Raw genomic sequence first — 18165 nt, 5'->3', positions numbered from 1 at the left:
TGGGTTTTCCTGTTCGGATCCTGGTTCGCTTGGGGAATCTGTGGCGTCACTCACCGATTCGGAGTCCGTTCGCCACTCGTCTGGATTGTCCGGTTCCGCGCTGTCACGAAAGAGCAGGAATTCTCCCAGCTGCTGCAGTGTCGGCTTGTGGCCGTTAGGGCTGCCCTCAACCGCAGGTGGTGTCGGCTGGGAAACGTTCATGCTTTCAATTGTTGTATCTGGCGGAGGACCCATGGCCGCCGCCTCGGCGACCACGACCGCGAAAGGGCTGCTGCGGCTGGCCTCCTGCATTTCTCGGGCATGCCTTTTGTTGGGTTGGTTCTCCGGCGTACCACTGCTGGGGTGTTTGGACGATGATGGTGGGAGGCGGCGGTGGGATAGAGTTGGCTGGCAGCCGGAGTAATGCGTGTCCCGTTGTGTCCGTTAAACGCATTGCCGCGTCCCACCCATGGGCCTGGACGATGGCGAGGACCCTGATACGATTATAAATGATGTGCCGGCTCGTCTCAGGCAACGTCGGCCAGTCAGCCGCCAAATCTAACATCGCGTCCAAGTCATGAAGGTCGCGTTAAGTTAAACGCTGAGAGCCCCGTGCTGCCTTTACCTGATGGCAGAGTTGCATCACCCCCTGATCGTCCGCCGGCGGGGCGATCCACGTGGGTGGACCCGGCTGGCGGAGGGCCGCAAAGGTAAGCTCGTCGGGGGCTGGCGTTCCGGGTCTTGCCTGACATTGGCCTTAGGGTAACCGCCATTCTTGAGTGGCTTGTTGCAGTGGCTTGTTGCTCCTTCATACAACCAGAACCAACTAGAAGAGTTAACTGGAAACTATTTAAAGAAAACTGCTTGGCCATTAACCTTGTCCCATCTCCTGCTAGCACTCCAGACATCATTGGGACAGCGGCTCAAGATTTTACAAGCACCTTAACCAAAATCATTCATCGCTCTTGCTACCCTCCTTCTCCGGCCTCCATCGCTGGTGCCACACTACCTCCGGATATTTTGCACTTAATTTCACTTAGAAACAAGGCCAGAGCCCTCATGGCAACGCACTCATATCCGCCAAGATAAAATCGGCTTCTGTGCACTTCAAAAATTTGTAACATACAAAAGTAGAACATACTGGGAAAAAACATGGCAAGAGAAAATAAGTTCACTCTCACATAACGACAATTCGGTATGGACCCTAGCCCACTGTCTGCGAAGGAAAAAGGTACCCATCCCGCCAATACCACATGACGGGAGAGCACTATACAATGACTGCGACAAAGCAAATACCTCTGCCGACTCCCTCGATTGCATTTTAAAAAACCATAATGCATCCTCGTTGGATTCAGAAGCGTTGAACAGTGTCTCTTGCCTGTCACTTTGCCCATTCCACATATTCCCGGAAATTACTTCTCAAGGACTTTACTCCATTTGTCGCGTGGACATAGTAGGGTTGGGTTCGTGGAATCAAAGAGGGGCTTTCATTGCAATAATTTTATTGGACTTACTACACAAGGAGTCCAGCCCGGAAGGAAAGAGGAAGCGTAGAGACAACAGCAGGTTCGGCCTCCGTAAGAGATTTCCACAACCTTTAGTGTCTTCAGTCACTGCTCTGCTTTGCTTATAGAGCAGTTTCTTGCAAGGGCTCTTGCGTAGCCCTTACACTGCGCCTTTCCAGCCTCCAAGACTACTAAGGCGGGAAGAATTCTTCAGCGTTTTCAGTCGTTGGATTTATTCCCACTCAGAGCAGCCTTGGCTTCTTCTTTGCCGGAAGGGTGTCTTGCTCGTCTTGGCATGCTATGGGGCGCTTGTAGCGGACCCACGGCCAGACCCTTATGTCGCCAACCCGGAGATTTACTTTTACTTCCGCTTCTGCCGCTTTTATGAAGAATTTTCCAGATATTCTAGGCAGAAGGACGTCCAGGGTTTCCAGCTTTCCGTCCTCGTGCACCTCGGAAACGCGGGCGTAAGCACCGCGTGCCATGATGTCACGAAGAGCAGAATTCTGCACCACCTGAATTGAGCGAGACTCGTTCGCGACACTCCTGACCGTACCGGAGCAGCGTACGTGATGACAGGCAGCACGCACGCTTGGTACAGTCTACGCTTCCTGTCCATACTCAGGACCAGCGCTTACTACACGAAGCGCTTGGGCGTTCCTAAGGAGTTTCCGGTCCATCAGCACTCCGAGGTAGGTAACTTCGGATTCCCACGGTAGGGCGACTCCATTCACTGTTAGGTTCACTCCTGGCGGCCGACCATTTCCTGGATGGAAGATGATCGCCTTCGTCTTCTGTGCGTTAACAGCAAAGCGCCATCGGCGGTACCATTCAAGGAGATCCGCCACAGCGCTCTTCAGTCTTCGCACCGCGGTCACCTTCTGCCAGGAGCAGCACAGGAGGGCCGTATCGTCGGCATAGAGAGACAGGATCTCGAGGTTCCCACGTGGAGTTGGAATGTCGTGGGAGTAGATATTGTAAAGCATTGGTCCGAGGACTGATCCCTGGGGCACGCCGGCGGAGATCCGACGCACCCCTGAATTCGCCCCGAGCCATTGCACGGTGAATGTCCTGTCTCTCAAATAGGAGTGAACCATCCGAACAATCAAAGGTGGGAAATGCTAGTCGTCTCATCTTCAACAAGAGAGCCGGATGCCAGACGCGATCGAACGCCTTACTGACGTCGAAGAAGGCCCCAGCAACCATCCTATTCCTGTTGAAGCTGTCCGTGATGAAATCCGCCGCTCGCCATAGCCGATGAACTATGGAAGGCTGCGCACGAAAACCAAACTGCTCCTCCGGGAGGATGTCATTCTCCCGGACGAAATCAGTCAGCGGCCGTTGCAGCAGTCGCTCGAATATCTTACCGAAGCCGTCGAGCAAGGAGATAGGCCGGAATTCTCCGGGACCCACCTCCAATTTCTGCGACTTCGGCAGGCAGACGATTCTCGCTCTTCTCCAAGTGGTCGGGAAGTAGAAAATCCTGACACAGCCATTTAGGAATTTTGTCAGGGACCTCTCCGCCGCCTTTGGAAGCTCCCGAATGACCACATTGGGAATGTTGTCGCTTCCGGGGGCCTTCCTCGTGCGTAGGTGACGTATTGATTCTTTGACGTCCTTCTCGTCGAATCTTGGAATTTCCGAGGCGTCTTTCAGATCGGCGTCTCCGGCTCTTTCAAACGCCTCGATTTCTTCTTCAATCTCGGCAGAAGCGGGATTCCCAGGATTGGGTGAAAAGCTGCAGACTAAGTGATCAGCGAGCAGTTCCGCCTTCTCCATGGGAGATCGTGCCTCTCTGTCTCCGTCGGTAATAATCGGGTCAAGTCTTTGATGGGCCCGCAGCCTCCGGCATATCTTCCACACCGACGGCAGGTCCTCGTTGCCGTCTTCCGATAGGAGCTCATCCAGCAGGTGCGCCTCCCAGTGGCCCGATCGGACCTCCCGGAGGGCATCCTGTACCGACGCGTTGAGCTCTGAGAGCTGCCTTCTCACATCCGCTGTACGATATTTCTGCCATTGGCGCCGCACCTAGTTTTGCCGCGAAATGAGGCCTCTAACCCCCGCTGGAAGTGGAACCCGAAGATACGAGTTTCGTTGTTCCTATAGCGGTATCGAGGCCTTCATTGCGCCGTCTATTGCAGAGGTGAGGTGGCTGACCATTTGATCGGCCATCTCCGGTGAAGTCGGCTCCAGTGGCTCTCTTGGCAGCTCCTCAGCGATGACGTTGCGGAAACTGCTCCAGTCGGCCGACGACAGATCCAATCGCCGGGTGGAAGACAGCACTGGGATTCGGCTCCCCACTGCCAGGATGATCGGGTTGTGGTCCGACGACAGTTCCACGCATGTGTACAAACTCAGGGACGTCCTTACATTGTGAGCAATCGCAATGCCTAAAACGTCTCCTTGTTCGTGCGTGGGTATCCCCGGTCCTAAGATGGTTAGGCCTTTTGAATCTGCTAGCTAACGCAGGGATTCTCCTCTCGGGTTCGAGGACCGTGAATTCCAAGTAGGATGCTTGGCATTCAGGTCATCCAAGATGACCGATGGTCCGCTGTCCCCCGCAAGGTACTGGATGAGATCCGGATCCCAAGGTTTCCCGGGTGGGAAATACAGAGATGAGACCCGGAGCCCTTCTCCTCTTGTCCGTACGTCCACCGAAACAGACTCCGCATGCGGGTGAGAAATCTCTCTACATGCTCGGTGCTCGATGGACCTGTGGACGAGGATGGCCGCACCTCCTGATGTTTTAAGTCGTTGTCGCCTGGGATCCCTGTGCGCCCTATAGATGGTCGAGCCAGGTAACCTCCAGGCGTCCGTTGGCCGAAGGTTCGTCTCATTCACAGCGACGACTATGGCTCCCTTCTCCTGGAGGAACACCCGTAATTCCTCGCGTCGGCGAAGAATTCCGTTGGCGTTCCATTGCGCAAGCAGGACGGGTCGTTCAGCCATGGTTGGTTAAATTTCCGATCCTGCTGCGCACCAGCTCTTCCAGGAGTGAGAGGAGAAGTTTGGCCTGCGTCGAGGTGACGAGTTTCTTCAAGGTGTATGCAATAACTGCAATGGTCTGCCATAATTCCTGGTCCTCTCTGTCTGGTGTCAGCGAGGACTCTGCAGAAACCGGAGACTTATCAGTTGATGTCCCCTCTCTCCGTTTTTCCTGTTTCTGGCTTGGTTTTTCGCCTTCTTCACTTGCCGTTCGGAGGGTGTTCCCAAGCGCCCTCTGGGTTGGCTTCGTAATGGCTTTTCCTTCTTTCTCGGTGGTGATCGGGGATTTCATCTTCGGCTTCTTTTTCTTCTTCTTCCCTTCGGAAGAAAAAGGAAGGGTCGCTTCCTTCGGAGGGAGGCTGTCGGGGGGTGACAAGTTTCCTTTGGTGGCCTCTACTACGGCTGGCGCTGGTGGTGGTTCTCGGACCGCCTTAGCATCCTTGGGTGGATCTGTGATATCCACCTCCATGTTCCCCTCTCCTCCGGAGAGAGCCTGAACCTTGTCCTGAGAAGGGCCCTTCAGGATTGCTCCGTAGGTTGTAGCGTGATCGACTTGTCGGAATGGTTTTTGACCCGGTTCCGCTGCCGGTGTCTTGGGCGCCTGCTTCCCTGGTGCTGGCTTGCGTGCGTTGGCGTGTTGTCGCCGCTCAGCCTCCTGAAAGGCGGGACACCGGCGAGAGACGGCCGCATGAGGTCCTCCGCAGTTCGCACAGATGGCATCATCTCCCCTTCCTCGGGAGCATTCCTTGACTGCGTGTGATCCTGCACAGCGCATGCAGCGTTTCGCATACCAGCAAGCTATGCCGATGTGTCCAAACCGCATGCAGTTGCTGCACTGGAGTGGACCTCTGTCTCCACGGTAACGCTCCACAGTGACGTAGCGGTGGCAGAGCTGGCGGATGTCCCCGGGGGAGATGGCCGATGGAGTGTTTACCGCGTTCGCTATGTGGCGATCAATGGGGACCGGTTTTCCGTCTTCCGTGACCGTAAGGCGACGTACGCTACGAATTTCGTATCCGAGGGATCTGTCCTTCGGATACCTTTTCGACTGCTATCCATCGAGAGATACCCTTGATGAACAGCTTCATCCCTGGCACCCTTTCAATGGGCTGCGAGTGGTGTTGGATTTTCTTCCTCTGTAGCAAGGAGAGTGCCTTTTCATGCCCCTCTCTGTTGGAGGTGATGATCCGGATTCAAGCTCTTTAACTTCCAAGCCGAAAGCATCACCTTTGTAGCCCGACAGCTGGTCAATCAGTCCCTGGACGTCGGTGACCCCATAGACGACGATAGGCGGTGGTCGCAGCGTCTTAGGTGCCGGTGCCGGTAGAGGTGTGGCTTCCGGGACGGCTGCGTCGTTCGTCAGAAGCGGTTTCCTTTTCTTCCTCTTGGAAGAAACCAAGGTAAATCCGCCGTCGCCTTCCCCCTCCTCTGTGCTCAGCGCACGCTCCGCCCTATCGTCTCCTTGAAGATTCGGCATCCGCGTAACCGCGGAATCTTCTTCCTTCTGGTTCCTTACAGATGCCTTCTTTCGCTTGACGCCGCCTGCGGTGTCCTTCACCACCTGGCCCTGTAAAGGGCCAAGGTCTGCTGTTGCCTCCGTTGTCCCGCTTCGGGTCTTCGTCTCCTCCAAGCACTGCGACGGGCTGAGAGCCAAGGCTTCAACACCTGATGATGAATTTGCCGAAGGCTTAGATACCCCCGGCAAAACAGCTGGAGGTTCGTTGCCTTGCGGACGATTATTCCCACGCTGTGTAATTCCCTTCGTGGACATGAAGTCTCCGAAGGATTTGGCACGACGGTGTATCTTCCTCCTTACCTGGACCACCGGAAAAGCAGAGTTGCTAGATGAAATCCGAAGAAAGTAGTAGGCTCTCGTCTGATGTCTCCTATATTCTGGCAATCAAGTTGGGGGGCTCGGGGTTTATATATGAATTCCCGGGTACAAAGACCGGGCGCCGAATTCCGTGTCATTAGCGAAAGGGGAGAGAGTAGGTTAACGTCGGTAGTGGGTGACTGTGTCCAGCCACTGTTCACCAAATTTGCTATCGTGGATTCGGCGAAAAGGACACTAGCTCGCATGAGTCCTTCTAGTTGTCCAAGCATCATGTCCCCGCGACATTGTGTATTGAGACTACCATCTACTTGGCTTTTCCGAAACATCAGAACTAGCATCATGTCCCCGCGACATCACCCCGGCTTTGAAATAACACTTTTAGCCCCTTAGAAGTCAACCTTGCTTTCTCCGCTGTTGTCTCTACGCTTCCTCTATCCTTCCGGGCCGGACTCCTTGTGTAGTAAGTCCAATAAATGTATAGCAATGAAAGCCCCTCTTTGATTCCACGAACCCAACCCTACTATGTCCACGCGACATATTGGTGTCAGGTGTGGGGTGGCGGAGTCTTGGAGCGGCTTATTTAAATGCAACTTCCGTTCCGTTCATCATGCTTCATTCGTTTGATTGAATTTCGATTTAAGAAGTAGTTACGCGTAATGCCAAAAGGAAACTAACCCCATTTTTTTATTAACGATAATCGGTTATATTGCTAACATATGGCGAATGAATTTTTTCCTAGCCGTATTGTCTTTAATTCATAATGGATTTCGGTGGCAAGGGCACGTATAGGCGCTTTGGCGAATCTCTGCCTTGGGAGCGTGATTTATCACCAAACAATACGAACTTAATTGATTTTACTTCCACTGTTTATATGATAGAAAACGCCCCTGTTTCCCTCCAACTATGCAACAAACATTTTCAGGACATCACATTCATTTAATTCCGAGTTTTAACGGTGATGGGGACACAAGCATCGAGGATTTTTTGAACAGTCTTAAGTTAGTGAGTCATCTTAGCGGGTGGAGTGAGAATCAGACCTTAAGCGTAGCACGGCTGCGTCTGAGCGGTACTGCTGCCGAATTCATTAAGTCAAATCCTCACGTTATTCAGTCTTATGAACTTTTTTCTTAACTAATGAAAAAGCGCTTCATTCCTAAAATTTCACTGGTCTCTGTTGAAAGAATGTTCACACGCTGTTTCCAACGACCCTTGGAAAGCGTGAACGAGTATTCTTCCCGTCTCAGGGAATTGGGACGAAAACTAAGAGATGCTTTTCTAGACCCAGACTCACAAGCGACAGGAATTATGCTCGAAAACCGCCTCCTCTCACAGTTCTTGGTCGGACTTAGGGAAAAATTGGGCGATTCGTGCTAGTGCGCAATCCAAGAACCATGCAAGAGGCTGAGGAATTTGCTAACCTAGAGGATGCTCGTAATCACTCAGACGTTAGAAAAGTAAACTTCTTGCAGAACCATGACTTTGGTATGCCCGTGCGCAGTCCTAACGTGAAGACACCGACAAACTTTCCGTACAGTGACCCGACACGATATTTCACAAGGAGTCATGTTCAACCCCATCTCGAGCCAATCTTAAACCCCACTGTGAGCCCTAGTCTTGCGGATCAAGTGCACGCAATCCTGACAAATGTAAACACGAAGCCTTCACAGTCTACACTGTCGGTGGGTGGAGGGAACGTATCTAATGCGCCTCGGACTTGTAATTACTGTAAAAAGGTGGGACACATCGCGCACTATAGCCGTACAAAACCCCGCGCATGTTATAACTGTGGGGAAGGGAGCCATGTCAGTAAAGATTGCCCTCTGATGATTTTCGGCGTGTGCAAGCAAGCGGGCCATCGCCCGATAGATTGTCCAACCCCCACCCAAAAGCGAGATCAGGGAAACGCGGCCACCCCGGCCGGCAGGTCGGGGACGAATTAGTGCTCGTCGTAGCACCAGAAGTCGGCTTAACGGTCTCGGTTACAGTACTAGGTAGAGTGTATTCCTTTTTAGTGGATACCTGTGCCGCTGTGAGTATTATGCAGAGTACAAGTTTCCCTTTTGAAAGCCTAAAAATTGACGACTATTCCTCCCCTGTGAGAAGTGCCTCCGGCCATGCGCTCGCCACAGTAGGGCAATGCAACATAACTTTCATTATCGATGGAGAAGTTTATCCTCACGATACATTGATTGCAAATCTAGGGAAAGTACCGTATGACGGTACTTTCCCTAGATTTGCCGGTTGGGAGATCTGGAGATACGTCCGCCCTGACCTCGAAATCTCGATCGACTGTCCGTTACAGGCTTCATCCCACCTATATACCAGCCCGGACCCCGAATCCGAGGCCGAGCGGGCATGGGGAGGTAGCACGGTCCGAGACGGACGGTCGGCCGGATTCTGGTCCGAGGGGATGTACCTCCAGGTCACATTGCGTGACAAATCCTTTATTAAGAGCATAAACAATCTTACAACATCAGGGTAGGTCAACAGGACCCCCCTGACTTTGATTAAAGAATACATAACTGCCATATTATCTGTGTAAACATTTATTAGTGTATCCGGTTCCGTGACACTGATGGCGTGGTGTGCTGCCATCAAGGCCGCCAGCCCCTCCGCTTCCAATATGGGCCGCTCTTGCCCTAGCGCCCAAATCTCAGTCGTCCGGAGCATGGGGATGGTCCACGCCGTCTGCCATGGTGTGGCATCGGCGTATACATCCATGACGTAGTGGAAATTTGTAAATTCCCTTGGTGCGTGCCAGACTCCGTCATCCCATAAGCGGGCCAACCAGGTGGTGTAGCGTTGCGCCGTCTGGGTAATCAGGAACAACGGGAGTCGGAGGACATAAACACACCATGAAATGAATCCCGCTGCTTTCGGGATGTCGCGGTTTCTAATGCGCTTGATTACTTTAATAATATACGAGATTCTACGCAGGGAGTATCTGGTAAGACTGAGGGTCATGGCTATTGTATCTATTTTAATTCCCAGGTATTTGATTCTGGTTGCCGGGACCAAGCGGCTTTTCTTATCGTTAATTTGAATTTGTAGTTCCTGGCGTAGGAAGTCTACCACCTCTAGGATCAAGTGTTCCGTAGAGTCGTCAAACAACAGCAACCAGTCGTCTAAATAAGCAATCATAACTATTTTGAATTTCCGATGGACTTACTTTATCACCGCCCGCGCCCACCTCTGCATGATTGCAGGCGCTAGCGCGTGGCCCATTGGCAGGCGTGTCCAAGTATATGTCGTGCCCCGGTGATAAACTCCGTAATTATGCCGATGCGACGGCTCGATCGGCACTTGCCAAAAGGCATCTTTTAGGTCAATCTTAATTAGAAGGGAACCTGGGGGGATTGACTCTAGGGCTTGGGCCGCGGATTTTAATGTGATCCGTGGTGTGCGGATGAACCTCGTCCAAGCCGATAGATCCTGGATTACCCTGACGCCGCCTCCCGCCTTCGGGATGGCAATTAGGGGAACGCATTGGTTGCCCGTCCTATGGTCAGGATGCCTCGATTGAGTAACTTGTGTATATATTGATCGATTAATACCGTTGGACGTGTTGGGATGAATACATGTGGTGCCTGCTCCGGCATGGGCAGATTGGCGCCATACCAAATGGTGTCCCGGGTGGATTGGCATTGGTAGTAAAATTCCCCGCCGTGGGGAAGTAATCGTCCTCCTCTGCCACGTCCTCTGGCTCCTGCGCATCCTCGGGGGCATCCGGGTCATCGCCGGGCTGCACTTCCTCCTCCGGGTCGTAAGTAATGGGGTCGACGGGTTTAGGGGCGTCCGCCGTTCCAAACGGTCCGGGAATCCGCCATGCGCTGGGTTCTATATCGTCGTTATTATCACTGTCACTGTCACTGCACTGTGGATTTTCCTGTTCGGATCCTGGTTCGCTTGGGGAATCTGTGGCGTCACTCACCGATTCGGAGTCCGTTTGCCACTCGTCTGGATTGTCCGGTTCCGCGATGTCACGAAAGAGCAGGAATTCTCCCAGCTGCTGCAGTGTCGGCTTGTGGCCGTTAGGGCTGCCCTCAACCGCAGGTGGTGTCGGCTGGGGCACGTGCACGCTTTCAATTGTTGTATCTGGCGGAGGACCCAAAGCCGCCGCCTCGGCGACCACGGCCGCGAAAGGGCTGCTGCGGCTGTCCTCCTGCATTTCTCGGGCGTGCCTGTTGTTGGGTTGGTTCTCCGGCGTACCACTGCTGGGGTGTTTGGACGATGATGGTGAGAGGCGGCGGTGGGATAGCGTTGGCTGGCAGCCGGAGTAATGCGTTTCCCGTTGTGTCCGTTAAACAAATTGCCGCCTCCCACCCAATGGCCTGGACGATGGCGAGGACCCTGATACGATTATAAATGATGTGCCGGCTCGTCTCAGGCAACGTCGGCCAGTCAGCCGCCAAATCTAACATCGCGTCCAAGTCATGAAGGTCGCGTTTAGTTAAACGCTGAGAGCCCCGTGCTGCCTTTACCTGATGGCAGAGTTGCATCACCCCCTGATCGTCCGCCGGCGGGGCGATCCACGTGGGTGGACCCGGCTGGCGGAGGGCCGCAAAGGTAAGCTCGTCGGAGGCTTGCGTTCCGGGTGTTGCCTGACTTTGGCCTTGGGGTAACCGCCATTCTTGAGTGGCTTGTTGCTGTGGCTTGTTGCTCCTTCATACAACCAGAACCAACTAGAAGAGTTAACTGGAAACTATTTAAAGAAAACTGCTTGGCCATTAACCTTTTCCCATCTCCTGCTAGCACTCCAGACAGCATTGGGACAGCGGCTCAAGATTTTACAAGCACCTTAATCAAAATCATTCATCGCTCTTGCTACCCTCCTTCTCCGGCCTCCATCGCTGGTGCCACACTACCTCCGGATATTTTGCACTTAATTTCACTTAGAAACAAGGCCAGAGCACTCATGTCAACGCACTCATATGCGTCAAGATAAAATCGGCTTCTGTGCACTTCAAAATTTTGTAACATACAAAAGTAGAACATACTGGGAAAAAACTTGGCAAGAGAAAATAAGTTCACTCTCACATAACGACAATTCGGTATGGAGCCTAGCCCACTGTCTGCGAAGGAAAAAGGTACCCATCCCGCCAATACCACATGATGGGAGAGCACTATACAATGACTGCGACAAAGCAAATACCTCTGCCAACTCCCTCCATTGCATTTTAAAAAACCATAATACATCATCGTTGGATTCAGAAGCGTTGAAAAGGGTCTCTTGCCTGTCACTTTGCCCATTCCACATATTCCCGGAAATTACTCCTCATGGACTTAACTCCATTTTTTGCGTGGAAATAGTAGGGTTGGGTTCGTGGAATCAAAGAGGGGCTTTCATTGCAATACATTTATTGGACTTACTACACAAGGAGTCCAGCCCGGAAGGAAAGAGGAAGCGTAGAGACAACAGCAGGTTCGGCCTCCGTAAGAGATTTCCACAACCTTTAGTGTCTTCAGTCACTGCTCTGCTTTGCTTATAGAGCAGTTTCTTGCAAGGGCTCTTGCGTAGCCCTTACACTGCGCCTTTCCAGCCTCCAAGACTACTAAGGCGGGAAGAATTCTTCAGCGTTTTCAGTCGTTGGATTTATTCCCACTCAGAGCAGCCTTGGCTTCTAATTTGCCGGAAGGGTGTCTTGCTCGTCTTGGCATGCTATGGGGCGCTTGTAGCGGACCCATGGCCAGACCCTTATGTCGCCAACCCGGAGATTTACTTTTACTTCCGCTTCTGCCGCTTTTATGAAGAATTTTCCAGATATTCTAGGCAGAAGGACGTCCAGGGTTTCCAGCTTTCCGTCCTCGTGCATCTCGGAAACGCGGGCGTAAGCACCGCGTGCCATGATGTCACGAAGAGCAGAATTCTGCACCACCTGAATTGAGCGAGACTCGTTCGCGACACTCCTGACCGTACCGGAGCCGCGTACGTGATGACAGGCAGCACGCACGCTTGGTACAGTCTACGCTTCCTGTCCATACTCAGGACCAGCGCTTACTACACGAAGCGCTTGGGCGTTCCTAAGGAGTTTCCGGTCCATCAGCACTCCGAGGTAGGTAACTTCGGATTCCCACGGTAGGGCGACCTCATTCACTGTTAGGTTCACTCCTGGCGGCCGACCATTTCCTGGATGGAAGATGATCGCCTTCGTCTTCTGTGCGTTAACAGCAAAGCGCCATCGGCGGTACCATTCAAGGAGATCCGCCACAGCGCTCTTCAGTCTTCGCACCGCGGTCACCTTCTGCCAGGAGCAGCACAGGAGGGCCGTATCGTCGGCATAGAGAGACAGGATCTCGAGGTTCCCACGTGGAGTTGGAATGTCGTGGGAGTAGATATTGTAAAGCATTGGTCCGAGGACTGATCCCTGGGGCACGCCGGCGGATATCCGACGCACCCCTGAATTCGCCCCGAGCCATTGCACGGTGAATGTCCTGTCTCTCAAATAGGAATGAACCATCCGAACAATCAAAGGTGGGAAATGGAGTCGTCTCATCTTCAACAAGAGAGCCGGATGCCAGACGCGATCGAACGCCTTACTGACGTCGAAGATGGCCCCAGCAACCGCCCTATTCCTGTTGAAGCTGTCCGTGATGAAATCCGCCGCTCGCACCAGCGGATGGACTGTGGAAGGCTACGCACGGAAACCAAACTGCTCCTCCGGGAGGATGTCATTCTCCCGGACGAAATCAGTCAGCGGCCGTTGCAGCAGTCGCTCGAATATCTTACCGAAGCCGTCGAGCAAGGAGATAGGCCGGAATTCTCCGGGACCCACCTCCAATTTCTGCGACTTCGGCAGGCAGACGATTCTCGCTCTTTTCCAAGTGGTCGGGAAGTAGAAAATCCTGACACAGCCATTTAGGAATTTTGTCAGGGACCTCTCCGCCGCCTTTGGAAGCTCCCGAATGACCACATTGGGAATGTTGTCGCTTCCGGGGGCCTTCCTCGTGCATAGGTGACGTATTGATTCTTTGACGTCCTTCTCGTCGAATCTTGGAATTTCCGAGGCGTCTTTCAGATCGGCGTCTCCGGCTCTTTCAAACGCCTCGATTTCTTCTTCAATCTCGGCAGAAGCGGGATTCCCAGGATTGGTTGAAAAGCTGCAGACCAAGTGATCAGCGAGCAGTTCCGCCTTCTCCATGGGAGATCGTGCCTCTCTGTCTCCGTCGGTAATAATCGGGTCAAGTCTTTTAGGGGCCCGCAGCCTCCGGCATATCTTCCACACCGACGGCAGGTCCTCGTGGCCGTCTTCCGATAGGAGCTCATCCAGCAGGTGCGCCTCCCAGTGGCCCGATCGGACCTCCCGGAGGGCATCCTGTACCGACGCGTTGAGCTCTGAGAGCTGCCTTCTCACATCCGCTGTACGATATTTCTGCCATTGGCGCCGCACCTAGTTTTGCCGCGAAATGAGGCCTCTAACCCCCGCTGGAAGTGGAACCCGAAGATACGAGTTTCGTTGTTCCTATAGCGGTATCGAGGCCTTCATTGCGCCGTCTATTGCAGAGGTGAGGTGGCTGACCATTTGATCGGCCATCTCCGGTGAAGTCGGCTCCAGTGGCTCTCTTGGCAGCTCCTCAGCGATGACGTTGCGGAAACTGCTCCAGTCGGCCGACGACAGATCCAATCGCCGGGTGGAAGACAGCACTGGGATTCGGCTCCCCACTGCCAGGATGATCGGGTTGTGGTCCGACGACAGTTCCACGCATGTGTACAAACTCAGGGACGTCCTTACATTGTGAGCAATCGCAATGCCTAAAACGTCTCCTTGTTCGTGCGTGGGTATCCCCGGTCCTAAGATGGTTAGGCCTTTTGAATCTGCTAGCTAACGCAGGGATTCTCCTCTCGGGTTCGAGGACCGTGAATTCCAAGTAGGATGCTTGGCATTCAGGTCATCCAAGATGACCGATGGTCCGCTGTCCCCCGCAAGGTACTGGATGAGATCCGGATCCCAAGGTTTCCCGGGTGGGAAATACAGAGATGAGACCCGGAGCCCTCCTCCTCTTGTCCGTACGTCCACCGAAACAGACTCCGCATGCGGGTGAGAAATCTCTCTACATGCTCGGTGCTCGATGGACCTGTGGACGAGGATGGCCGCACCTCCTGATGTTTTAAGTCGTTGTCGCCTGGGATCGCTGTCCGCCCTATAGATGGTCCAGCCAGGTAACCTCCAGGCGTCCGTTGGCCGAAGGTTCGTCTCATTGACAGCGACGACTATGGCTCCCTTCTCCTGGAGGAACGCTCGTAATTTCTCGCGTCGGCGAAGAATTCCGTTGGCGTTCCATTGCGCAAGCAGGACGGGTCGTTCAGCCATGGTTGGTTAAATTTCCGATCCTGCTGCGCACCAGCTCTTCCAGGAGTGAGAGGAGAAGTTTGCCCTGCGTCGAGGTGACGAGTTTCTTCAAGGTGCATGCAATAACGGCAAGGGTCTGCCATAATTCCTGGTCCTCTCTGTCTGGTGTCAGCGAGGACTCTGCGGAAACCGGAGACTTATCAGTTGATGTCCCCTCTCTCCGTTTTTCCTGTTTCTGGCTTGGTTTTTCGCCTTCTTCACTTGCCGTTCGGAGGGTGTTCCCAAGCGCCCTCTGGGTTGGCTTCGTAATGGCTTTTCCTTCTTTCTCGGTGGTGATCGGGGATTTCATCTTCTGCTTCTTTTTCTTCTTCTTCCCTTCGGAAGAAAAAGGAAGGGTCCCTTCCTTCGGAGGGAGGCTGTCGGGGGGTGACAAGTTCCCCTTGGTGGCCTCTACTACGGCTGGCGCTGGTGGTGGTTCTCGGACCGCCTTAGCATCCTTGGGTGGATCTGTGATATCCACCTCCATGTTCCCCTCTCCTCCAGAGAGAGCCTGAACCTTGTCCTGAGAAGGGCCCTTCAGGATTGCTCCGTAGGTTGTAGCGTGATCGACTTGTCGGAATGGTTTTTGTCCCGGTTCCGCTGCCGGTTTCTGGGGCGCCTGCCTCCCTGGTGCTGGCTTGCGTGCGTTGGCGTGTTTTGCAGCCGCTCAGCCTCCTGAAAGGCGGGACACCGGCGAGAGACGGCCGCATGAGGTCCTCCGCAGTTCGCACAGATGGCATCATTTCCCCTTCCTCGGGAGCATTCCTTGACTGCGTGTGCTCCTGCACAGCGCATGCAGCGTTTCGCACACCAGCAAGTTATGCCGATGTGTCCAAACCGCATGCAGTTGCTGCACTGGAGTGGACCTCTGTCTCCACGGTAACGCTCCACTGTGACGTAGCGGTGGCAGAGCTGGCGGATGTCCCCGGGGGCGATGGCCGATGGAGTCTTTACCAAGTTCGCTACGTGGCGGTCAATGGGGACCGTTTTTCCGTCCTCCGTGACCGTAAGGCGACGTACGCTACGAATTTCGTATCCGAGGGATCTGTCCCTCGGATACCTTTTCGACTGCTATCCATCGAGAGATACCCTTGATGAACAGCTTCATCCCAGGCACCCTTTCAATGGGCTGCGAGTGGTGTTGGATTTTCTTCCTCTGCAGCAAGGAGAGTGCCTTTTCATGCCCCCCTCTGTTGGAGGTGATGATCCGGATTCAAGCTCTTCGAACTTCCAAGCCGAAAGCATCACCTTTGTAGCCCGACAGCTGGTCAATCAGTCACTGGACGTCGGTGACCCCATAGACGACGATAGGCGGTGGTCGCAGCGTCTTAGGTGCCGGTGCCGGTAGAGGTGTGGCTTCCGGGACGGCTGCGTCGTTCGTCAGAAGCGGTTTCCTTTTCTTCCTCTTGGAAGAAACCAAGGTAAATCCGCCGTCGCCTTCCCCCTCCTCTGTGCTCAGCGCACGCTCCGCCCTATCGTCTCCTTGAAGATTCGGCATCCGCGTAACCGCGGAATCTTCTTGCTTCTGGTGTCTTACAGATGCCTTCTTTCGCTTGACGCCGCCTGCGGTGTCCTTCACCACCTGGCCTTGTAAAGGGCCAAGGTCTGCTGTTGCCTCCGTTGTCCCGCTTCGGGTCTTCGTCTCCTCCAAGCACTGCGACGGGCTGAGAGCCAAGGCTTCAACACCTGATGATGAATTTGCCGAAGGCTTAGATACCCCCGGGAAAACAGCTGGAGGTTCGTTTCCTTGCGGACGATTATTCCCACGCTGTGTAATTCCCTTCGTGGACATGAAGTCTCCGAAGGAGTTGGCACGACGGTGTATCTTCCTCCTTACCTGGACCACCGGAAAAGCAGAGTTGCTAGATGAAATCCGAATAAAGTAGTAGGCTCTCGTCTGATGTCTCCTATATTCTGGCAATCAAGTTGGGGGGCTCGGGGTTTATATATGAATTCCCGGGTACAAAGACCGGGCGCCGAATTCCGTGTCATTAGCGAAAGGGGAGAGAGTAGGTTAACGTCGGTAGTGGGTGACTGTGTCCAGCCACTGTTCACCAAATTTGCTATCGTGGATTCGGCGAAAAGGACACTAGCTCGCATGAGTCCTTCTAGTTGTCCAAGCATCATGTCCCCGCGACATTGTGTATTGAGACTGCCATCTACTTGGCTTTTCCGAAACATCAGAACTAGCATCATGTCCCCGCGACATCACCCCAGCTTTGAAATCAAACTGTTAGCCCCTTAGAAGTCAACCTTGCTTTCTCCGCTGTTGTCTCTACGCTTCCTCTTTCCTTCCGGGCCGGACTCCTTGTGTAGTAAGTCCAATAAATGTATAGCAATGAAAGCCCCTTTTTGATTCCACGAACCCAACCCTACTATGTCCACGCGACATATTGGTGTCAGGTGTGGGGTGGCGGAGTCTTGGAGCGGCTTATTTAAATGCAACTTCCGTTCCGTTCATCATGCTTCATTCGTTTGATTGAATTTCGATTTAAGAAGTAGTTACGCGTAATGCCAAAAGGAAACTAACCCCATTTTTTTATTAACGATAATCGGTTATATTGCTAACATATGGCGAATGAATTTTTTCCTAGCCGTATTGTCTTTAATTCATAATGGATTTCGGTGGCAAGGGCACGTATGGGCGCTTTGGCGAATCTCTGCCTTGGGAGCGTGATTTATCACCAAACAATACGAACTTAATTGATTTTACTTCCGCTGTTTATATGATAGAAAACGCCCCTGTTTCCCTCCAACTATGCAACAAACATTTTCAGGACATCCCATTCATTTAATTCCGAGTTTTAACGGTGATGGGGACACAAGCATCGAGGATTTTTTGAACAGTCTTAAGTTAGTGAGTCATCTTAGCGGGTGGAGTGAGAATCAGACCTTAAGCGTAGCACGGCTGCGTCTGAGCGGTACTGGTGCCGAATTCATTAAGTCAAATCCTCACGTTATTGAGTCTTATGAACTTTTTTCTTAACTAATGAAAAAGCGCTTCATTCCCAAAATTTCACTGGTCTCTGTTGAAAGAATGTTCACACGCTGTTTCCAACGACCCTTGGAAAGCGTGAACGAGTATTCTTCCCGTCTCAGGGAATTGGGACGAAAACTAAGAGATGCTTTTCTAGACCCAGACTCACAAGCGACAGGAATTATGCTCGAAAACCGCCTCCTCTCACAGTTCTTGGTCGGACTTAGGGAAAAATTGGGCGATTCGTGCTAGTGCGCAATCCAAGAACCATGCAAGAGGCTGAGGAATTTGCTAACCTAGAGGATGCTCGTAATCACTCAGACGTTAGAAAAGTAAACTTCTTGCAGAACCATGACTTTGGTATGCCCGTGCGCAGTCCTAACGTGAAGACACCGACAAACTTTCCGTACAGTGACCCGACACGATATTTCACAAGGAGTCATGTTCAACCCCATCTCGAGCCAATCTTAAACCCCACTGTGAGCCCTAGTCTTTTCGGATCAAGTGCACGCAATCCTGACAAATGTAAACACGAAGCCTTCACAGTCTACACTGTCG

General features: G+C 52.9%; 1 protein-coding gene across 1 annotated transcript in view; it reads right to left on the bottom strand.

Moving 5' to 3' along the window:
* Positions 1–554: 554 nt before the first annotated feature.
* The window catches only part of LOC139691279 (cell surface glycoprotein 1-like), a gene marked incomplete at its 5' end in the record, with an annotated part of 30779 nt that continues 13168 nt past the window's right edge, over positions 555–18165 (bottom strand). Inside the window, 3 exons of the mRNA XM_071589034.1 lie at positions 555–805; positions 9922–10567; positions 10785–10965. Of these exons, the coding sequence (XP_071445135.1) occupies positions 555–805; positions 9922–10567; positions 10785–10965 (1078 nt within the window). The remainder of the gene's footprint in view (positions 806–9921; positions 10568–10784; positions 10966–18165) is intronic.

This window comes from Hetaerina americana, unplaced genomic scaffold, assembly GCF_022747635.1.
Source record: "Hetaerina americana unplaced genomic scaffold, ioHetAmer1.1.p SCAF_310, whole genome shotgun sequence".
In the NCBI taxonomy this organism is placed as follows: domain Eukaryota; kingdom Metazoa; phylum Arthropoda; class Insecta; order Odonata; family Calopterygidae; genus Hetaerina; species Hetaerina americana.
The sequence above is the reverse complement of the archived record's forward strand: the minus strand, read 5'-3'. Positions and strand labels throughout refer to the sequence as shown.